The sequence below is a fragment of the Parus major genome, chromosome 6 (assembly GCF_001522545.3).
Source record: "Parus major isolate Abel chromosome 6, Parus_major1.1, whole genome shotgun sequence".
Lineage (NCBI taxonomy): Eukaryota > Metazoa > Chordata > Aves > Passeriformes > Paridae > Parus > Parus major.
In genome coordinates, this window is record NC_031775.1 from 26,608,031 (window position 1) to 26,632,698 (window position 24,668).

Consider the following 24,668-nt stretch of genomic DNA (forward strand, 5'->3'; position numbering starts at 1 on the left):
AGGCATAAAGGAGAAGAAGCCCACAGCCATTATATTCACCTTTTCCTTACCCATATGTGAGGGATGGATAGGGGTGGCTGAAGCAAGGGAAACCAAGCCCCTCTCTCAGTCCTACTCCACTCCCTCCAAAGCTGCAGTGAGTGAGAATGGCCATTTCCTACGCCTTTCTCTCTGCTCAGAAATTTTCCCACTATTTCACCTAAGCAGACAAGCCCAAGGAACAGCTTCCAGATGAGAAGAAACAGCAACTTCTACCTCTGTTTTTCCCGTCACAGTGCCACCAGTGTCTTAGCCAGTCAGAAAGCCTGGAACCTCTTCAGCTTGGAAGCAGCTCCCATTCCAGATTTACCTGAATCCGTCCTGCCTGCTGTGCTGGCTCTGAGCACCCCAGACCCCAGGAGGAGGACACCCTGCTCTGGAGGGGAGCCACCCCTGCTGTTCTGCTGCAACCCTGCCCAGGAAGGGGATGGCATTCCTCTCCAGGTTGCTTGATTAAAACACTGAGGTTATGCAACTGCAGATGACGGACACAAGAGAGGAAGTCTCCATCAGATACAGAACAAAGGCAGGACTCCCTGAAAACAACACTGCAGGGAAGTAGCCAAAATGTGCCCTTTCCAGCCAGAGCACCCGCTGGCATTATGGAATTACACAGTAGGGGAGATCTTTGCCTCAGTTTTACTGAACAATCTTCACACTGCCGCTATTGCCTATTTACATACCATAGAGGAAACCACAATATTTTCATTATTTCTTTAAATTTACAGCTGATTTAGCTCATATTCCTTGCTAGTGTCTACTAACAGTAGGAACTGCAATTTTGTTCTTGTGTATTGGATTACAGATAAAGAAGAATTTAGGAGAAGGAGCAGTGAACCCTACAGAGTTGAATTCAGTTGCTCCAAATGATGCTACCTTAATGCAGATTAATGCTAAACCACTGATTTACTACTAAACCAATTAGCTTAGATTGATCCGAACATTGACAACCACTTGCCAGAATTCTGAAACAGGAAGCCAAGGGCTACAAAGACATTAACTGTTCTAATATTTTAAGTAAAAATACATCAGTGACGAAATTGTGGTTAAGATATTAAAAATGTGCACAGGATGAAGAATTGATCCTAACTTATTACTTCTTCATTTCATTTTCATTGAAAAAATCAGGCTAACTCTTCACACTTTGAGAACTAAAGATTATTAAGAGCTAGCACAGATGGAGTTTCAGCTGTATTTCTTACTTAACACAAAACCACTACTCAGTATTTTTCACAAGGATACTTCTCTGTGCTTCTCAGGACAATGTAGAACACATCTCCATTTGAGAATCCCTTACTCAGCTGAAGATTGTCTAAATCCCACAATTATCACCACTCTTCCGGATTGAGAAAACCTAATTCCATTAATCTTTTCTTATAAATCTTTTTTCCTAATACCATTCCCACTGCCTTCCACTAATTTTCCTCATGATTTATCAGTATCTTTCGAAAATACAATGTCCAAAGCTAGAGACAGTATCCAGCAGTCCTCTTCAGTAACAGGAACAGAGAAAAATTATCCAACTGCCATATGTATCTCCTGCTAGCACATCCCAGAAAAAGAATGGCAGCAGTATTATACAGTCAATATTTATCATACATTACACTTATAATAACTATATATTACAGTTAATCTGTATTATGGTAAGTATTATTCTCCATGTGTTTTTCGGGACCAGTGTGTATTCCCACTTCTTATCTGTGCAAGTCCACATTTTACACTTGTAGACACTGAAATTCAACTGCATAATTTCAAACCATATTGCTGACTTATGAGGACTATTCTGAATTACAACATTGTCCTGCAGAAGAACGAAATAATGTTTCTAAACATTATTGGATTACCACACATTTTAAAAGCATTGTCCCTATTCAATCATTAAAAAAACATACAGGGACTGAGGCCAGTAGAGATTGCTCACTTGAAGGAATTAATTTGAAAAGCTGTCAAAAAGAAGACTTACCTTATCTGAAGGACAGGAGAAATCTGATCAGCACCTCTCAACACCTAAGGACTACCATCTACTACAATGCCAACAGAACCTGGATTTTCCTCTCTCATATCACTGCTTGCCACTTTTGAGATTGCATAGAATTTGAGACAAAACACCTGACAAGTTCACACAGTACCATTAAAATCCTACACTGATGTGACTACACACAAGTCACATCAAGTATCTATTCTATGGGGAGCTACTAGGGACACCATTAGCAGGTAAGATCCAAGATTAAAACAGGAATTCTTTTTTTTTTCCATTTTTTCTTCTTTCTTTCCAAGTAACAGCAGGGATTAAACAAACTGCAGCCTGAGTGATCTTGGGCACTCCTTGGTACTAAGAATGGAAAGTAGAAATGGGATATAAAGAGTTTGTTTCCCTAACTAGGGCTCTAACTTTCTTGCCATAGCACAGCAAGGAAACCTTCCTAATGCAATGAAGCTGATGTGTGGGATCTCAGATGTAAAAGTGTGGGCAAAGGTTCAAGTGTTTTATGCTGCAGCTTGTATTTTACAACTGGGCCTTTCATTTCAAACCTGCAAAGCCCATTCCTCTCAAGAACACCCTACCTCTATGTCTTCCCTCATATTACCATGTTGATCTCTTGGACTCCTCCCCTCTGCAAATGTACACACAGAAAAATCAGACCTTCTTTTCCCCAGAACCCCGTTTCTCATACAATAAAAGTGAATAGACTATTTCAGTTGGAAGGAACTTACAATTAATTATCCAATTCAGCTGCCTGGGAGCATCTCAGGGCTGACCAAGTTATTAAGGGCACTGTCCAGGTCTCAAACACTGACGGACTTTGGGGATTGACCACCTCCCTAGGAAGCCCAGTGTTGGACCATGTTCTAGTAAAGAAATTCTTCCTAGTGTCCATTCTAAACCTTCCCTGGCACAGCTTCAAGCCGTTTCCACACATTCTGTTGAAGCCCATCCCAAATGGCCCCAGCCCATCGATCCAGCCTGTCTGGACCCCTCTGCAGAGCCTCCCTGCCCTCCAGCAGATGAACACTCCCACCCAACTTGGTGTTGTCAGTGAACTGATGGTGCTGACACTCACTCCTCTCATCCAGATCATCATTATGAAAAGGGACTGGACCCAGTGCTGAGCCCTTGGGAACACCACTGGTGACCGACCTCCGACTGGACTCCAGTCCATTCTCCACCGCTGGTTAGTCTCAGCCACCCAGCCACTTCTTTTACACAGTGAAGACTAAATGGGATCTTGGTGCTTCATAATTTTTCCACCACCAGTCTAATTTACTTCCTGTCTCATCACTGGACTGTATTCATGCTCCCTGCATTTCCACCCATGCCTTTCTCATCCTCTTAGGTTGCATCTGTCTCCCCTTACATGCAGCTGATGCAACAGAAGCAGCCATTCTCACAAGTGATGCTTTAAATACATATGGTTACATAAAGAGGTGCTAACCTCATACAAGGGGTCAGTTAGGTAATGTGGTGTGCATCTCCTTTCCCTCAGGTGTGCACTGTCACTTTGCAAGGTTGCACAAGGTGACATTGGTACAAGTGACAGGTGACAGTATCTTCTGTGAGAAGTTCCAAGACCATTTTCTCTTCAGAATTCCACTGCTCTTTTGCAACCAACTTTCAGGTTTTGCTAATCCTGAAAATCAGACATTTTCCCACAGACTCCTTTGCATCAGGGTCTGGCCTCAGAGAATCAAAGGCATGTGCTAAACCAGGCCTTCTAGGGTAAGACAGATTTTGTTGCAGCAAACCATGACTGGCAATCTCTCTCACAGGAAGCATCCTTACACCTCCCCAGGATACAGAAGGGAAGGTGGCTCATAATCCCTTGGCCAAATGAACTAAAGACAAATGCAGAATGAAGACTTTCAGGGACTTGAGGACACTTTCAAGCTCCTTTTTTTTCACATTTTCTTCAACTTTTAGAGTGCTTTTAACTGTCAGTATGATGCCACCATTTAACTTTGTGAGACAAGTTTAACCTCCCACATTCCCATTATGAAGGGGATGGAATTTCAGTGCTAAGTAAAAACAAGTCATGGGTTAAATGGATGATACTCCAAAGGCTCACCTTCTGTAAAATAATAAAGTAAATAGCTCTGCACCTGTTGATAATTCTTGACCTTCCAAAAACCTAAAATATGGGCCTTTCCTGATGTTTATGATTCCACTTATGATCAACAAGGAAAATAATTACTGAGTCTCCAAATGCTTTGAACAGTGTCATTTCTAATCTGTTTGTAACACCAAATAGAGACAGCAAACTGTCCTTCAGCAGGGTTTATAAGCTGCTAAATCTTGCAGTACTTGAAGGACCATAATCCCCAAGCAGCACATGGCCTAAGAGACAGACTTACGTGTTTGGCATCTTAAAGTCACATACAGCATTTACCCTCAGGCTGTTTTCAAAAGGCATTCCACTGCTTTTATTCCAAGTGGGTGAGATTCTGATTCCAATTGTTCTAATTTAAGTAAAGCTGCGGCACCAGCCACCTTTCAACCTTGCATTTAGCATTATACATGGCACTGGAAAGCAGGACCACAATTCCAACCTTTTTGAATAGTAGCACCCATACTGGAAAGTAAAAGAAAAAAATCTGTAGTGGTTATTTGCATTATCTATTGCAGCATAATGCTAAACAGAACCTGTCCCACTATCTTTGTGGTTGCTTACACATGAGTGAAGAGCTGCAAAATTACAGATTTCAAGCTCAATTTAAGCCCCATACAAATTAGAAGACAGCTCCTGGCCTGCTATGATGGCAAGAATTTCATTGGAGTCCTGCATGGATTGATCATGTAGCTGGTCACTGTTCATCCAAATAATTTCCAATTCTAAATTGTGATTTATATAAATGCTGAATTGTATGTAATTTTTTTTTCTCTAGAATGCCAATGGGAAACACTGCTGGGGCTGGCAAGGCAGAATGATATTTGCTTTTTCCCAGCTAACAGCTATATTATATATTTCCCCCATGTTTTAGCATTGTTTTCATTGAAATGTTACTTTTAAAATAATTGATCACTCAGAAGCAGTAACTATCTGCAACAGCATATGGGTTTGGGACAGTTATTCTCTTACAAGGTCAAGTTCATTATGAACAAAGCTGACTAGCAGAAAGCAATTTGCACAGAAGAAAAAGTGTCATATACCAAAGCAGATCTTTGAAAAATACTTGCCTACCAAATACAATCACTCAGTGTTAACATTTTGAGGAGCTGGACAGAGTGACAAGCATATAGCAGCTTTCTTTGTCTGCTTAGAACAGACAAAATTCCAACACATAAGCAGTTTGGGTTATCAAAACTGAAGTCCATAAGGCAAGTCTCAGAAGATAAAATCTTTGAAATTTATCTGGAAGAGATTAACATTTATAGCAAATTTCTCATTCACAGACAGGAGTTTCCAGAAAACTCTTTTTTTTTTTTTTTTTTTTAATTTGTAATGGACTGTAATAAACCAGTTAAGCTGATGGATTCCAGATATAAGTCCTCCCACCACTAATAGTCCTACTAAGGAATAAGCTAAAAAATGTTCAGTATTAATTAAAACACAACCCTAATTTTAGAGACTACAGGAAGGAGCAAAGAGCATCGTTATGACTCTTTACATATACCCACATAATGCTACATGATGAATGCAGTTTTATTCCCCAATTTTTCAAGAGTTATGGCAAAATTAAGAAAATAAATGTAAAAGGATAATCAAAGGCATGGACTGGCTCCTGCACAGAGCATCTAAATAAGTTATGACTTCTTATCCAGACAAAGGAGGTACCTGGATAAAAGATACTAAAATACACAGAAGCCTAATAAATTCACAAATGACAAGGAGGTGATCACAGAAAGACTTTTAATCACTTTTTCCAATTCAAGAATGAGGCAGTTTCAAATAATACTCCTTGACAATAGGTTGAAAACAAGCAGAAGGGAACAGTCTTCCAAATCCCATAGGAAAGCTCTGAACACACTACTTACAGAGTGCTGTGCTTTCAAAAGGCACTTTTCTAGCTTGAATACTCCTGAGGATTAAGGTCCCCTGTGTCCCAGGATGGACATATTGAGAGAGCTGTACCTATATCCACCAACTACTTCCAGAGTCTAACTTGGCATTTTATTTTTCTTTCCCTCTCTCAGTGATAAAGTATTTCTCCACACCTGAACACACTTTCTGTCATACAGTATCTTGCTGCTACACAAAACATAAGTTAACTGTAAAACAATTTAGCCTATTCACCAACCAAAAATCAAAATCTGATGGCAATCCTGACTTACCCAGATGCTCAGGAGTGTCATATAACTGCTCACACAAGTAGTAGTCATCTGGATTCAAGTAGGGAAGTTGCTTCAGCAAGCTCTGCTTGGGAATGAGATACAAGACCTCTGCAATATCCCCATCCTCAATTATTGACATCCTTCTGACAGAATTTCGAAATTTCACTTTTTCCAGCACCAGTTCTTCTCCTGAGCCACACAGCTTCCCAAAGCTGTTTAAGATGGGGAAAGATGGCATTTCTATTCAGAAGAAGCTAAGGAAAGCAACCTATAGTGCACACAGTCAGTCTACTACTCACGGCACACTGCCCTTTCCAATCCTTCTCTTTTTCTCTTATCCAGCAAAGGAGATTAAGGAAGATATATTTTTAGTGATTATCTTCAAGAGATTAGAACAGTATGCTTGATCAGGTGATTGCCATCTAAAACTATTGTAATCAGTTGAAACTCATCCCTGCAAATGCAAAAGTCAGAAGCAAAACCAAAATGAGTATCTGAAAATCAGATTAATATTCAGGACAAGAGAAAGAACGTAACTGAGTTACATAAGAGGATTAGTTTAAAATCAAAAAACCTTGCTGTGTCAAAAATCTTATTATAGAAGAATCATCATCATCATCATCATCATCATCATAAGCTACAAAAGCACATCTGTGCATTTAATCCAGCATGGCCCTCTTCCACACCAGGTCTGTCGGTGTGCTATGGAGAAAAGGCTGTAGCCAAGGTAGAGCACGTTGGTCCTCCTTTTTTTAGGAATGTACAAGCACTGGCTGGCACTACTTCATAAGCAGATTTCTTTGGAGAAATCCTTTCTGCAGCTTTCACTGCCTATTGCAAACAAAAGCACTTAAGCTTTCCCCTAACCATTAAGGATTGGTTCGCTTCTGCTCTTCCTCTCCACCTTCCTGTGCAGCTGACAGCAGAGGCTTTGCAGATACTGTGCCAACCCCTCCTGCTTCACCTACAAGAAGTATTTACATTAATCCAATTCCAGTGACTTGCTAATCTAATCATCTAATGAATATTTCTCCCTGGGTAAAGGCAGAGTTAATCATCAACGGGGCACTGGAAAGTCACAGGAAATTCCAAAGTGAAAGAGCTAAAAAAAACCCCAAACTAACAACATTCATCTTCTGTAAGAGAAAGTTACAGGTAGACCCCAGACCTGGACATGCTCAGAGGCAACTTCAGGCTCTCTACTCAGTGAAATGCACAGAGACAACTGTGCAAACAGTGTCTGGCCAAGACTTTCAATTCCCCTTAACACAGAGAAGTTAGCTGCAGCTGCAAAATGACCTCGTGTAATCATTGCACTGCTTCCAGTAAAGCTTTTTCTAAATTAGAAGGTGACAAAAACTCTACCAATAGGCTTACTGGGCACAGTGAGAAACTGTCACTTAATTCTCCCTCAAAATCAGAGCTCAAGTACTGACTCCAGATGGGGATAGACTTTAAAGAGAAAACTGCTTTATTTACTGTTTCAAAGAGAAAATACCATCTCATAAATCCAGACTTTGATCATCTATTATTACACATCTCCTATGAGGTCAATTACTTTATATTTTCCAAGTAGTATGACTTTTTTACTATTTTGAAAACAGGTGTGCAATTACAGTTCCCCTTAAACAGACACGCTCCTGGATTTTCTAATCAATGGAGAACACAATAAGATAAACCAGAATAAATCTGTACTAATTTTAATGGGGTGATGCTAATGTGTATTTGAGGAAGAGCTGGCTCAATAAATATAGAAACTCCAGTTCTGCCTTAGAGTATCTTGTATCAGATCAGAGATCTCAGCAAATGATGAGTTTTAAGCATTCCTTCTAGGATATGAAGCTTTGCAGCAGTTTTTCAGTCTCTTCCAGATTTCTCAACCTGCTGACCTGCACTCCACAGCCCCTCAGTGGAAGATGCACCTCTGAAAATCCCAAAGCTTCTACCAGTGAGCGTGGATCTCCATTCAGAGCTTAAAGCAGAGGGATGACTCACAGGAGAGGCTGGATGAGTCAATACAAGGATCTCTCAGTCTGAGAGTGCCATTTGTTGGATAATTGCTGAAGGATGTTGACATCTGGCAGCAGTGCCAGTGCTGGCCATCCAGCCCCTCTGACGTGTCCAGGTGGACTTTGCCCTTTGAGATGAGGCAAATGCACACCTTGCCCAGACATTAACTCCTGCAGAAGTTAATCCTCAGAGAGAAGAAAGGTGAGCCCTGCAGAAACTGCTCCAAATTTGTTAAAGTCTGGCTGCCTAATACCCAGAAAAGTCACTTCAATGGAGTTTGAACACGCTGGTTTAAAGCTGACTCCACATTTTCTGCTGTGTCCATGCTGATTCCAGCCTCCAGCTCTGTTCACCAAGATGTTCATTACACCTCATTACAGCTCTTGCAGTAAGAACTAAACCAGTATGACCTGTTTATCCACTACAGAAGCACTCAGGCTGTGACCGCTGCAGAAGAGTCTGATCTATCCAACAGCGCAGCACAATCCAGTGTCCTTCCACCACCAAAACACACGGGACTGGTGTAGGACGATGGATCAGGATTTAGTGACCCTAACATGTCCCTGCAGAAACATCCTGCTGAATTAAAAATAAGATCTTACTTCCCCTGAGACAGACTTCTCCAATGCTGCCTCTTTCCAGCCCTGGTTATTGCTGCACTGAGAACTGCACCTTCGAAGACTCCATGCCAGCTGCTGCTTAATAACACAAAGCAATGTGATTTTTGGATAGTTCACTTTTTTTCAAGTACAGCATTTGCCTCCAAAGCCTCAATCCTGTCAACATTAATATAAGAGGACAAGCAGTAGAAATAAGCAAAACAAGACCAAGAAGCATTGCAGTGGCTCCCAAGTCAGATAAAGGACTGCTTGTAGCACATCCTTGTGTCCAAGGAAAAGGACCAGGCCTGAGACAGCTGCATACAACACAGTTACTAAACACTGGGATTCAGCATCAGTCTGAATCAAAAATACAATGACAATCTCCTACCACTTAAGTCAAGCATTCAATTAAGTGGAATACATTGATTTCTGATGTTCTTGCTGAAGAGAAAAGAAAAAGGCAGGAGTCACAGGGGCACAACCCCGTCCGTATGTTTTCTGAAAGAAAGTCTCCGGAATCCAGGGCGCTCAGCTCAGAACTAGCGTTGAGGAAATGTTCTCAGGACCTGCCAAGTAGCAAAACCTGTTTAAATCACTGCCAATTCCAAAGCCATGTCTAATCCAAGTAGTCAGTGCTGGGATCTCAAGCCTTCACAGAGCACAGTGTGAGATATGGGCACTTTCCAGACTGACAGTTTTCACAGGGGGCTGGCTGGATAGGCGACAGGAATTATGCAGAATAGCTGCTTTAAATATTTTATCTCATTTCCAACTTTATAAATATTTTATTTATAAATATTTCCAGCCATCTCAAGACCATTTCTTATTCAATCCCCTCTGAATTCACCACACCAATTGGCTGCCTGGATGATAAAAATACATGCATGTTTCATATGCAAGCATCACTACTAATGCTCTGAGAGCATAAGTACCAAAAAAATTTGACTGCAATCCACAAATAAATTAAAAAACAGAATAGCAAGCAAGCAGTGAATAATAGTAAAAAACAGACAACAAGGACTAAATACATAGAAGAAGAACTATCCCTCCATGTTTCAGAAAAACACTGAGGATTACACTTGCCCTTCAGCAGAAATGTGTAGTGCACTAATGTTGTCTTAATTGCTTCTGCCATCACAGTTAAACTTCTTGCAAATGCATTTCAGCGTGACCTTAGTCTTGCATTGAAAACAACAAACAGCCCAGTTAGAAACCCAAGAAACTGAAATCTGTCACACTAGTTCAGCAAAACTTAGCTGCAAAAACTAATCAAAACAAAAATACAGGAAACAAGGTAAAACAAAACTAAATTTTCCTTTTGCCTCATCATACCACTTCAGAAGGTAACACATCTCTTGCACAGGTAGATACCCCCAAAGAATGTTTCATCCATCTGTCCAAGGCAACAGGATTATCAGGATCTTCTGACATAATTACCAGGACCTTCTCCATATAAGAATTCTCAAAGATATTCAGAGCAAGGAGAGGAAAAGAAGGGCCTTCACCTAAATTAAAATATAAGCAAGCACTCTATCTACTTTTAGATCTAAATAAAGTTATTCAAGCAAAAAAATAACTTAACCATCAAATGACAGAAAAAAAAATCCAACATTCAAGTTCACACACACAAAAAAGGAAGGAAAACTCTGGCTATGGCAAAATTACTCCACGCATTTCAGCTTTTTCACTTTTACACCCACTATTTACTTACTCAAGACTGCAGGTTGATGTACAAACACTCAGCTATTTACTGTAAACTTGAGGAAACACTTCATCCACACAATGAAGACCAAAAAATCCACATGCATGTCTTAATTTCTTTACCTAAATGTCCAAAACAGGCAGTCATCTTCTGGGCACACTGACAGAAGCTCTTCACCCCGTAGGGCTCCTCACCCAGGACCTGCTCACTCATGGCTTCAGCAGGAGCTGCCTCTCTCTGCAAAGTCAACCAACTACTGCTTGTTTAAGGCTGATAAGACAACAGATCTTCCTCTTCCAATTTATCTCCATTAATAATTCAGGTACTACATAAAATTTGCTGAGCTTTAAAAACCGGTAGTGCAAAGCTATTTTGTGGCTTTTGAAGTAATCATGTTTTAGTCCTTTAAAAAGTATCTCAGCTATTATATTCCAATAGTTTACAGAAATTATTTTCAAATGGAAATAAAATCCATTCCCTTGCTGCACAAGAGGAAATTTTGTGGGGATTGTCCTCAGGTCAGAGAGAAATTTAAATGTTCCCCTAGCTTAAACCCAGGAACAGAATTACCACCGCTACTAAAATGTATTATTATGTACTGATCAGTGTTTTCACCAATGACAGGGACTGTGGGATCCAGTGCACCCAATGAGGGTAGTGAAACACAGGTTTCCCAGAGAGGTAGTGGATGTCCCATTCCTGGAAACATTCAAGGCCAGGTTGGATCAGGGTCTGAGCAATCTGATCTAGTGGAAGATGTCCCTGCTCATTGCAGAAGGGTTTGACTAGGGGGCCATTAATGGTTCCCCCTAACCCAAAGGTAACCCATGGAGTCCATGATCCCATGATACTCCTGCAGGCAGGCATGTCCACTGCTGTAACACCACTGGTTCATCCCATACTATCGTGCTCCACTTCTCAATGCTGCACATCCTCTGGGGACTCCAAACCCCAACAGAGCCCAGGTACAAACACTGCTGTGTTTTCTGATGACTTCCAGCACGCTACATTTCAGAACTAAGGCACCACAGCCAGGAGCAACAGGAACAGGGCATTTTCTCAGCTCACTCATTGGAGCATGAGGCCCATCTAATCTTGTTATCTTGGCTGAGAAGAAAACACACAAGAGCTGACTCAGCAGTCCTGCTGCCAGACAGCTGCAGTGGCCACACATACCTGTCTCTGTTCTGCTCATCCACAGAAATCCACAACCAATCACACTGATGTCAGTGAGATCTGCTATGCTGAATAGTGCAGAATGATGGCTTTGCCTGTATTTTCTGGACTCAGGTGGTGATGAGCAGTGAAGAATAGGTGTTTCTCACAGGCAAATATGCTCCTTCTGCACTACACTTGTTTTCTGCCCACTCAACAGTTGCTGCCTCCTCACTGAGACCATATCCACTCATGAAAAAATGTTTAGCAGAGCTCATAGAAGTACTGCTGATGGCCATATAAAGCACTGGTACTACTAAGCAGACACTTCAAAGAGAGATCTATGCTAGTACATCTAGATGCAAGTTTTATTCACAAGAGATTGAAAAGCCTAGTTACTAATACTTAATATTACTTCCTATATTCTAATATTTAATAGTACTTTAACAGTTTGGTCTAGAAAAGCATAAAATATAGTAAAAAAACAGTGATGGGGTTTTGCTAACTTTTATTGTGATAAAGGCTATGAAGAACCTGCTGAGGTAGAAATTCTAGAGTCTACAGGTCTCTTTCAAGTCAGTTTAAACCCACACAAGGTTCTCTAAGGTAAGCTGTACTACTGCCTGTGGCAGGAGGAACAGAAAGACCACAAAGCCACAAGGCTTCTCTGTACAGGCAAAAAAAAACCCAAAAAAACAACCCGCAAAAAAACCCCAAAAAAACACAAAACCAAAAACAAACAAAAAAAACCCCAAAAAACCAACAAAAAACCAAACAACAACAACAACAACAACAAACCTGAGTGACTGACTGGAAAGGGCTAACTCAGGCTAAAGTGGTATCAAAGGTAAAAAGATCTGAGTTATAATTCAGCTGAGCAATATGATTAAGCATGAGTGTCCCATACAGGCTCCTTATTAAGCTGACACATAATATTTCTTTCCACTGCTTTTATAACTGACCTTTAAGTAATCATTAGCCAAACTCCATCAAATGCCTCTTTCTGCAGCACACACATGCAAATTGAAGAACTGCTAGAAAGTCTGCCCAGTCCATGAAGTCTGTGAAAGTCTGTGTGAAGGACAGTATCAAGTTCAAGTCTGACTAGGATTTAGCTACATTTGTATCTAAAGAGTCAAACTTCTACTCTGAAAAGCCACCTGGGGATCTCTCCAGGTGGGACACTGAAAATCAGATCTGATTTATATATCAACAACCAAAGATCTGCATGCACAAGCCATTCTGTTCAACTAACTTGGAAATAAGAAAACAAGTGTTATTTTATGTATTGCTTTCTTGGTATTCATTCCAAAACATACATGAAACATCACTTTGCCCTTTATTCTCCTGTTACAACTCGTAGCTGAGAAATACACAAGAGAAAACACAACTGCATTTCTATCTCAGACTTAACTAAGACCACACTGTGACAATTTCCTTTCCCAACTGATGACATATGCAAAATCTTTCAGCTGAATTAAAGCATTGTGCTCAGCTTCCTGTTATCAACTATGTATGATAACTTCCATGGCACATGAGCCTTTGGTAACAAAAGCCCTGCTTTGCAGTGCATTGTAACGCTGGACAGGCAGCATAACAAGCTCTTAGGAATGCTTTTCCCTCTGCTGTGTGCTCAGAAACTGACTCACTTCCCCAATTGCCAACAACCACCAAGTTTATCCTTCAGTGAAGCAGCAAACAGAAAGATTAAACAAACAAAAATATCCAAACAATATGCTTGAGATTACATCTAATGATCTTTTTCTTGGACAAAGGAGAGCAACACCAGCCATTTACCTTCACATGAAGTTATCAGCTGGGCTGAAATAGCACAAAGAAAAAGAGTACACAGAAAAACCAATCACCAAATGAAATATTTAAATTACATGAGGGAAAATAGCCCTAATAATGTCAGCTGGTAAAGCACTGTCTACTACCACTGGAAGCCTTAACATAGGATTTGGGAAATATGCTGTCTGTGCACTCCCACAGACTTGCTGTTCATCCCTGAGCCATTCCCTTAATCCCTTTCATTGTTTTTCCCCCTATCACTTTCCCCCTCACAAGGGATTTGTAACAATAGGTACATTAAAGACTGAAGTTTTCAGATTCTGTGATAATGGAAACTATAGAAGTACCACAGATGATAACGCTAGGGACTAACTGGTCAGCATTATAAAAAGAGGTCATGTAAAGCATAGCTGAGTGCTTCTCCTTGATCATCATTAACTTTATTACTGTATTACTCAATGGCTTTCCAATAAATTGCATTCCTTATTTCACACTAAAAGTGCTTATTTTCCACAGAAAACCAAATCATCAAGAAAGTTATCAAAAGAGTTAATTCTGTACATCTCCCATATGAAAATTCCATTTTTAGTTATTCTCCCCCAAACAAGTAAAATCACTGTTACTGTGGTTGCTGTGAGTAGAAGAGTTAGGTTATGACAAAAGGCCTGATTCAACCCAAAGATATTTACCTTACTTTATCTGTTCCAATATTTATTTCAGAGTAGTCATGGAAAAAAAAATATCCCTGTTTACATCTATTTTCAGACAAAAAATAACAATCTGTGCATAAATGGATCTGTCCATTGCATTATTAGAAGAAGAGGTGGCTCAGCATTTTATTTCCTGGCAGCACAAGGCTGATCTATTGATCTACAGTGTCAAGAACATTGCACTATGGATTCTTACAGCAAACCAAATCCTTTTTCCTTACACAGAGAAAAATAGCCAAGTGTAATTGCTGACAACTGATGCAATTTCATAGGCAAGATATAGTGAAAGCAATATGAAATATAAATACAAAAATTGCTGCACCCCCAAGACTGTATGATTGACTCAACAACAAAATCCAAGTGCTTGCCTGTTCCAAAGTTTATAAATAATCCCACCACTTCTGTGAGGCTGAGCTCTATGCTTGAAGTCAAAGAGGTGCCTAAGCCACTCTGGGGAACAATTAGCCAAAAGGATCCTGGCAGAAGCTGGCAGTCCTTCAGATCTTCAGTAGGAAGCTTTTTCCCCTACTCCTCAGCAATGTTTCGGTGTCTTTTATTAAAACAGAGCAAAGACTTTCAAGAGAAATGCAATTCCTTTAATTATACTCTTTTCTTTACTTCTCCTTTCTTGAACTTTGACATTTTTCTTCCATCTGAGAGGAGAAAATCCTTGTAATATCTTCTTCACAGTGTAGACTTCACAGTAACTGAGATGGAAATATGTTGGGAAGCAGAGATCAAAGTTGAAATCTCAAAGATATTTAATTCCTCAGTTTATTTCCTGTACCTTTGTAAAGAGTGACGTGTTACAAGTATGACATCAAAGAAGGCACCACTCCTCTTGTCATATATTGAAATAAACTGGATATCACTATACTCTCTTCTGACATGTCACATAATTATAGAAACATACACGGTAACTTTACTCAAACGTTGAATTTGAATAAAGAATTACACCAGAAGACAGTCTTCTCTAGATCACTGCAGGGCTTCCTGAACATATTAGTTTAACTTTGCCCATTGTCTCCTAGCACTGGGTCTTCTGCTGTAGATGTAGCAACTGCACACATGATCAGAAGAATTAAATATTTCTCTTGCTGCATCCAACTCCCAAATTCTCCAACATCAAAGCTGTTCTTGGAGCATGGCATAGCTCTAAAAGGAGAACTCCTGCAGTCACACTGCCCTCTTGTAGCATCAGTGAAGCTCTAAAAGGGAGTCCTTCTTTGTACTATAAAGACTAATTTAAGCCCCTACCAGAAGCCAGCAGAAACTGTTTGTCAATGTCCATCACAACTAAGAATAGGAGGTTACCTTTCTATAGAGTGGAAAGTATGGCACTGCTACAGGATGCCAAAAATGACATCAGATCAGTTCATCCACTGCCAACATTCCTCATAAAAGCAGCTTTAAATATGCTGTGCTGGCTAACCTTTGTTTTCTAATTAAATAAATCCTACTGCACTGTTGAACCCTTCCTCTTGTGGTCAGCACTATCTTCTGGCTAAATCAGCTGCACACACACACAAGTGATCAAGAGCTGTGTTAAAAACTAAGAAAATGTCAGTTAAGCAAAATTATCACTCTGTGAGCAGCTCACTTCTCTCACAGGGATCATGTTCTGTACAGGCAAAACTGAGGCAAGGACACATCTGAAAATGCATTGATGGGACAGAAAAAACACTTGGATTTTGTTTCCACTTATTAATGGCAGGAAATTACATGTAGCATATGCCAACTAGTATTTGATAAAGAGAGGTTTTAACCCCCTTGGGTATTTCGTAACTACACAAGCAGTTTGCTTTTCTTTTACTGATAATTTAGTGAAATGTCCTCAAACAAGGGCTATCATCTGGCAGCATCAGGAAAAGCAGCAGAGGAACACAGCAAACTTCTCTTTGATTTGACAACAGGTACAGCTGGGTTTGTTCTTTACCAGTGCCACTCAACACAGCACAAGCCATATCTTGGGATATTTTTCTGACTTGTACAAACTTGTGAAGCTGTGCCTATCAAATCCATGGAGAGTTATTCAAAGACAGCCCTAAATCAAGGGTCTTGATCTTGCTGTGGAAGTGGAGGGCACTCACAATCCAGCAAGCTACAGTTTTGAAAGAGGAAGTAGGAAATAAGGTCTTACAATAGTGGGAAAAATCATTCCAGTGATATCATAAATTACCGGAATGGTGAATAAGTCAAAAGAAGCACCTACAAGAATTTAAGACCACTATTTTGACTGCTTGACTGATATTTACCGTACTGTATTTGCAGCAATGATTTACAACAATATTTCTTCAGCAAGAATTTCTTGATCTTATCCTTCCACTGCATGATCAAATGCCATAAATTAAGGTTCAGGGTTTTTTAAGGTCTAACAAGTCATGAGCTACTAAGAAAAGTAATTTTTCCAACAGCTGAACTTTAAACACAAGTGCAGGACTTAATTTTAAATTAATTGTAACTTGAACATAATGTAAAGTCAAGATGGCCCTGGCCTTCTTTGAGGAAGGATTTCTGCTGCATTCTTAGCCATCAGCACAGAGTCTCTATACTTCCTGGTATCAAAAATGCTTTAAATAGTGTATCTACACAGTTACTTCATGAGATGCCTGATTCTTTTATTTCTGTACAATGTAAAGAACTATTAACAGTATATACTAGGAGGGTGGTTGGTTTGGGTTTTTAAGTGTAAACACTCCCTCAGCCTCGAGCAAAACTTAAGTTTCCTTCTATTTGTGTTGACGTTACCACTGTGGTATTTGTTTAATACACAGATTTACCACTGACACAAATCAATGACTAAAAAAAAAATCCTTTTTCCATGCAGCTTCAAAATCCCTTCTGGTATTAACACTCTCTAGGCATGTTCAATTTTTTTAGTCAGAGTTTTGCCCTGGTTTGACTGAGAAATAGTTCTGCAATTAAGAATAACTAAGCAACAACAAAAATAATTAAAGAAAGCAGGCAAGCCAGCCAACCTGTCAGGTTGTGTGAATAAAAACTGATTGATGAACTTCTTTAAGCAGCAGTAAGCAAAATTTTCAGATGAATCAGTTAAAACAGGTGCTGATCACAACAGTGTTTATCAGTAGAAAACCTTATGTTCTAAACATATGTTGTGCATATTTTCAGACTGAAACTAGTTGTCAGCTCCCAGTTATGTCCTTTTTAACTATGAATGAATTAGAAGATAATGCGCCATTTCATAGTGGTTTTCTGATTGAGTTTCCCCCCCAGCATTTACGCTCTCTTTGAAATCCAGATCTTCACAGTACTGTTCCTGGAGCCAATGAATTAATTCCAAACAAGTAAAAAATTTCAGTTCTCCTGCTGCTTACTGGGTTACCATCAGAATGAGGTCAAGCCTTCCACCTCGAAATAGACAGCTGACAAAGAAAATTGGGGGATCATTTTTCTAGAATGAGAAAAGCCCACTTGTGAAACTGATTAAAAATGGAAGTCAAACTAAACAACCTGTTTTCATTACTGACTTTAATGAGATGAAAAACAATTATCTCTATATATATATTAGATTTCAAGACAGCTTGACTCCCCTACTAATGCTAGGGAAGGGAAAGCACAAGCACCTACAGGGATACGGATCAATTGTCTCCCCTGTGCTTTTTTCAGTGTGGCAATCATGACTTTATCTGCTAGGGCCAGCAGAGAGAAGAGATTTCCATTCCCACCCAGGAGATCACCAGCACCAACCAAAGCAGACAGAGGTACCAGCAAGGTTTTCCCAGTTCCCAGTGTGTCAAGTCAGGAAGAGAGAATCAGAGATTCAGCCTGACCTCACGATAATGAATCCCCACAGGACCAGGGGATACATATTCATTTGATTAAACCCACATAATGATGTGGTGGTTTCCCACATCACAGCAGTATCACAGAATCAGAGAAACATAGAATCATTTAGGTTGGAAAGGACCTCCAGGATCAGGAGCACTAAGCATGTCCCCAGGTGCCACATTATGAATATACAGAAACAGCTGATTTTAATCAAATGCTCAATGTTAACCAAATGCATACTCTGCTGAGATTAATTTATATTAATATAATAAATATAAACTAGTATTTTAAAAAAATGGAAATAAATAAGGAAGGAAAAAGGAATTCTGCACACCTAATTCAGCCTAAATTGAGAGAAAGAAGAGAAATAAAATTACTATATCTAAATCAATATCAGGTTATGTGTTTGGCCTACAAAGACTAACTGGCAATGGAAAGAAGCATAATTTTTTGTTATAAAAACTTGGCTTGTATTTTTCTGCTGTTCTGTTGGGGTTTTCTAAGGTAAAATGGCACTTTTCATAGAGAGGTGTATACAGTTTTTCAGTGTGTCTACCTGTACATTTTTTTAATCTCTAGACCCACAGAGATTGTTTTTAAGAGTCTGGATTAGACAATGCAAAGAATAAAACAGGACTTTACTTCTTCCACCTCTAACCCCTGAAATCATATGGGCACCCCAAGGGTTTATTTGTCTGTGTCCAAGCATAACAGAGAAAGCAACTACCCACGCTTGAGTTGCCATGAAAGCTAAATATATCTTTTTGTACTTCTGCCTCTTCCCCCACCTTTATCTAAGACTGTGATATAAAAAAAGAGGAATGTTTACTAAACAAATGAAGAGTTGCATGCCTCTTGGATGCAAGGAGCATTCACTCTGTATCCCCTCACCACCAAAACTGTGCTGAATGTGCATTAGGTGTGTAGGAGTGAAGTACTTTGGGTCTCACCTCGTTGCAGGCTGCAACATCTCGACACCCTGTGCTGCACAGTCGTACCTGAACCAGGAAAAGGCAGCACACACCACAACAGGCACTGAACAGCCACCCCTCCTGTCTGCTGTGCGGGGACAGCAGCAGGGACAGGTGGCTGCAGGACAGAGCAGAACTTGTAGGTGTGCTCAGTCAGTAACACACAGATTGCACAAGGCTTCCTGAGGTTAAACAGCAAAGAAATCTGCCCTCAAAAGCACCCTGACACTGATGGGTTATCAGCTTTTCTTTCAAAGCATCAATTAGCAATACTCTGAACTCTTATGCCACCTGCCACTACAGAACTCTGAAACCTCTTTTTGCAGAACTCACCTCACAGCAACAACATGCTGTCAACATCTTTAGCTAGAAGATGGGAAACTTCAAAAGACAGCAGTGAATTATCTCTTACAAAAATACACAGGGAGTCAGAGCTGGATAAAAGCCTGTTTAATTCGCCTGAGTTGTCCTCTGCTCCCTATGCTCAGATATCCATTCCAGAGGAGCAGCACATGGTACATGCACACACCGTTCAGCCAAGTAACAAAGTCCACTGTTCATAAAACACACCAGGCTGGGGAGGTGTTTAACTCTTAAATCAGTAAAGAAAAACAAACTGAAATAAAGAAATTGCTTTTCCTATCAGAAAGATCCCAATTTCTGTCCAACAGAAGTTCCCCAGCCTGATTTCCCTCTGTAAATCCAAGAACCAATGTCCTGTGGATGGCTTAATCTGTCATTTATCATTAGAGATTTACGTAGCAGAGCAATAGTCCGGGACAAACCTTTGCCGTTTGCGGAGCTCTGATGTATTTCTAGTTCCATTTGTGCTCTCAGGCAGTATTGTTCCTGCACCTCAAAAGCTACAGCCTCGCAGAGAACAGAAGGCAAGCTGGAGGAACAAGTGAGAGCCTTCAGAGGTGGCTCTGTGGCTGCACTCCTACTATTTCCTGGGCTGAACAGTATGAAAGGGAGTGGCCCAAGCAGAATAGGTGTGTCTGTGTTCCCAAACAGTTTAAAGGAAGAGTGAGTGTTTTCCTCTAGATATTATTCCATTACTATTCGAGACCTTGGTATGCTGTCTTTTAAACAATGGCATGTCTTAATGTCCTGACCATCTCAAATCAGCTGATATTATTGATAACTTTCATACAAAAGGATCCTAACCAGTGGCCTTAAAGGTTGACTGCAACCAGAGATGATTTTGTCCTGAGACCATTTTCTGTCTATTTTACTCTGCATCTCACCTCCACTCCACTGCTGCTGTTTTATGGCTATACTGCACCTAAACAAAGGAGGAAGAAACTGTGAAAGAAACACTTTTACCTATTTTCACACACATTTAGAACAGGGAAAACTGAAGTCCCAGGCATCTTCCCTCTGTTCCCACAACTCCCCTCCCGGACAGAGGCAATTAGGCTGACTGTAAGTGCAGACTTCCAGGCATTTCCTTCTACGCAGTTGCACATACCCAGAGACAAGCTGTTCCTTGAGCAGCTGAATTAATGAATCTTTTTGTTCTGATTGATTTGCGTCCAACATCCTCAACACCCATCGGGTATGCCCTACCTCCTTGTAGCGTCCTCTTGGCAACACCATTTCCAAAATTACTTCCAGTTCCTTTCCATTTGTCTGCTTTCCCAGTTCCTTTCCATGTCCATTAAATCATCCACAGACCCCTTAAGCTGTCATCTTTAACTGCTCCAGATTATTTCTGAATTTCTGCTCACACCTCCTGAGCTGCACATTCTCTTCTTTCCCTCTTTCTCCCCTGTACCCATGCTAATGCTTAGTACCTTTCACTTCTGTTCCCCTGGAAAGAGGAGAGAGGGAAGACTGGAAGAGAGCTTGTTTAACCCTTGTCCTAGGAAATTTGACTGAAAAGCAGCCAAGCACAAGGTGCAGAAACTGACAACTTGTAACCTGAAGCCCTCTCCAGAACACACTTACTTTGCCCTGTACATTGTGATAGACTTTTGCTGAAACAAGAATCCCATTTTATCATGGAGATTTCACTTCAGATGATAAAAAATTATCACATCTCTTCCAAACATGAATGAAAAGATACCAGAAACATATATAAACTTTTGGCTTCTTGGTTGGGAACTGCTGAATATGACCAAATTTTGGCCAAGTACTTTTACTCCCTCCTTCAAACACTGAAATTTCTGGACTCCTGACTTCATTTTTCCCACAATGAATTGTCATCTTCTCAGCCAGCTTGTTAAAAATACAGTCATTCAGATGCACAGACAAATGTAAACATAGGCACAGAACCTGGTCTCTCTACCTTTATTCTCAGCCTGACATTGTTCTCCTGTGGTTTTATAAACTTTATTTGCTGCCAAATTAAGTGGAGTGCAGGACAGCGTGTTTACTCCATTTGGATTCTGACATGCCCGACTGAAAACGAACAGGTCATCAGAAACACTGCCTTCTTTCCATCCCCATTCTTCTTTTTAATAATCAAAGCACTCCACATTTTAATTACCATTACTAATCCTCTGACGTGGTAAGCAGATACAATTATTCTTGTTCTACAGACAAAAAGTTAAACTACTATATTCCCAGGAAGTGTTGACCACTAGAATTTATTTATTTGCTTCTAGTTATTTATTTTTCTGCTCCTAGATACAACTGCATTGTTGTGTCTCTGTCCTAGATAAAATGGTGAAAAGGAGCTCCGTGGGCCCAGAAAGTTCTTCTGTGCTCATCAGGAGACAAGTTCCTCAAGTTCACCAGTGTGGTTTCTTCTGTTAACTACATTTCTGTATTTCTTGTTTAGGTGAACAAAGAAGTGAAGAAGGAAAATGAGTATGATTCAATACACATCTCCATTTTGTACAAGTCATCATGTTGTCAGTAGCTGAGTATTATTAGTACCTATAACATTAGACATCATGTTTGAGACAGGTATAAATATAAGTCATTATGCAGCTATTTATGCACAAAACATCACCTCTCTATTACATTTGATTACATATTCACCTTCATTTATGTCCAGATAACCAATCATACCTTGTAGCTTTGTACACCACGATCACTTCTCATTGCACAAGTTCTGAGTTCCATCTCAGGACCTTTTGTTTCCTAAAGCTGAAGGTCCAGTCTCCAGGAATTTCAGGGTGTTTGACATCTGCCAGTGTGCTGCCATAAACACTGTATGTTGTCCTCATGAAAAAGAAAGCTGCATAAACCTGCCAAGTGACAAGACTTGGAAATACTGCAGTCTATTATGTTCAGCAGAGAGATGTTTTTGTTGGCTATTAAAGCTCAGCTAAGACTTTCTGGCCATTAGTTCTCCAGCAATTTCATCGGATTTAGCTTATTCCATCCTACACAGTTCTCAGGCTTATTGTAATTCCTACAAAGTGACTGAGAATAATCAATCCCTGTGCTGCAAGGGATACACAGAACTGCACTACTGCCAGAAAAACAAAAAGACAACAGCATTCTCCACAACTCCATCACACAAACCAACAATCTGACATTTCTTGAATTTAAAAGTTCATTGTACAATTTCCCTTTTTTTTCAATTTTCCCTTTTTTTTTTTTCCTGCAGTCTTCATATAACCCAAACAGAAGCTCCCACATTCATAAACCATCTACTATCAGAAAACCTACTAATCTAGAATGTTATCAGCTACTTCAGAAAACCATGAAATCCATGGTTTCTAATTTCTAATTCTAATCTAGAATGTTATCAATCCACTTCAGAAATCCTTGAACCAGCACATTCCCATGGCATCTAGTGGGAGACAGGCAAGGCATCACAGGTTTTCCTTCAAGTTTCAAAATAACTTCTTCCTAGATGATGTTGAAGCATCTTAGCTCAGACTGCTCCCTGGAAGTTTTTATCACTGTTGAGATATTCTCAACAGGAAAACACTGGGCAAACTGAGTGATCCTTCCAGGACAATAAATTTCTGTGCCCAGCTCAGAAACTGAATCAAGGTCTCATGAATCCCAGCCCAAAGGTCTAGCCATCATGCCTCCTGTGTAAAGGAAATTATTTATTTTTTAAAAAAAAACAAGCCCCAGAAAGAAAAACTAAAACAACTTGGAGACTTCGAAGGATATGAATAACTTCTTACCAATGGAAATTAACTTACCCTGCTCCCTCATCGTTTATCTTATATGTTCTCACTTCAAGTCCCATATAATGGAAAAAGCTCCTACACAGTCCCTGTGGGTGCCACAGCCTTTTCACCAGAGCTGGTCCATAAGTGACAGTGCCACAACCAACACATCACAGGAGCAGAATTACAAACAGACTCTTCCTCACTATTTCAGCAAACAATTTCCCTCACCTCCCACTATAGGCTGACTCTCCTGATTGCTGGTAATTCTGCTCATTTAGTTTCCAAGGGTGATTACTACAGATTTTTTTTTCCCTGTTCTTTGAAATTATTACATTAGTGTCATTTTCTCTGCCTTGCAGAAGAAACAAATTTACAGTAACTTCCTCAGAGCTGGCACACAGCAATTATTTTCAAGTGTAACTGCTTAGAACAAGTATTATGCCACGTCTCCTGTGCTCCAGAAAAATGAAAGTTTATAGGCACATGAAGTGTAGCCAAGCAAACACTCCTTTCTTGTGTGTTTCTAATTGCATCCTAATTATAGCATTTTACATGTATTTATGTACCTTTCATCCTAGGGTATCCCAGAGCATTTTGTAAACTGTCACACGGTTTTAAAAGGAGGTCTATATTAATCCAGAGCTACTCCTAGCAGACATCTCAGAACCCAGTGCAGCAGCCTGTAGACAAATTCATTATGAGAGAGATTTGGGCCAACGGCAGAATGCTGAATCTCAGTAGTTAGATAAAGACCCTCCCTCCCCCTTCAGACATCATTTGAAATTCTTGCATATCCATTTCATTTGATGGTCTCAATGTTTTAAAAGCATTAATTAACTTGTATAGTATTTTAATTAGTTAAGGCATAAACAAAGTTCTAAAACCTGCAATAGGAAATGCCTAAGGGAAAAAGCTTTAGAACCAGGGTAAATACTCAGAGATCTTTCTAGATTCTCTCTCACATTGCAGCAAAATGTTGATTTAGCTTTAGACTACCTCCAGATCAGTGTTTAATAGCTACTACTGCACCTATTTTCCACATTTTTTTTCTAATTCCTTTTGGAATATGTCCCTGCTTTTTATTAATCTACACTCTGAAGTAGTGAGCTCCATCCTGTATTCCACTGCTGTATGAAGAAAAGCTTCCAAAAGAGCTTTTGTTTTGATTTGATTAGGTTGATGCCAAAATACTTATATCCTCAGGAAAAGAAGAAAAAAAAATTCTCTACATGCTTTTTCTGCACAAAGATTCTACAATATTTTATCATGTCTCTAAACACCTCTCAGTTTTACAGGTAAACAAACATAGGAGCTAATTTTTTCCAGCAAAATAATCTGAAACAAGGCTTCACATCTGCATGAATACAAGCTGTTTATTTTTAGATGCCTAATTTTAGGCAGCTCGTTTTAAAAATTCCACCCATACAGACGCCAAGTTATTTTCCGAGGTCACACATTGAGGCAGCGACAGCCCTGATGAAAAAGCCCAGGCATCCTTGTCCTCACAATCACTATCAGAAGGCAAAGAGAAGGGGTAAACTGCACA

General features: G+C 39.9%; 1 protein-coding gene across 19 annotated transcripts in view; it reads right to left on the bottom strand.

Annotated features, from left to right (window-relative positions):
* ABLIM1 (actin binding LIM protein 1) overlaps positions 1-24,668 on the bottom strand; it is a 192,517-nt gene that overhangs the window by 124,248 nt on the left and 43,601 nt on the right. For 2 of the 19 annotated variants that reach the window (XM_015633104.3, XM_015633090.3), the window contains exon 1: positions 6,308-6,901. The exons of 1 other annotated variant lie outside the window; for it this stretch is intronic. In XM_015633104.3, the coding sequence (XP_015488590.1) occupies positions 6,308-6,545 (238 nt within the window). In that variant the 5' untranslated portion in view covers positions 6,546-6,901. Of the gene's footprint in view, positions 1-255; positions 313-6,307; positions 6,905-19,825; positions 19,985-24,668 lie in introns of those variants that run through there. 16 more of the 19 variants (XM_015633094.3, XM_015633097.3, XM_019007246.2 and 13 more) reach the window with 14 other exon arrangements.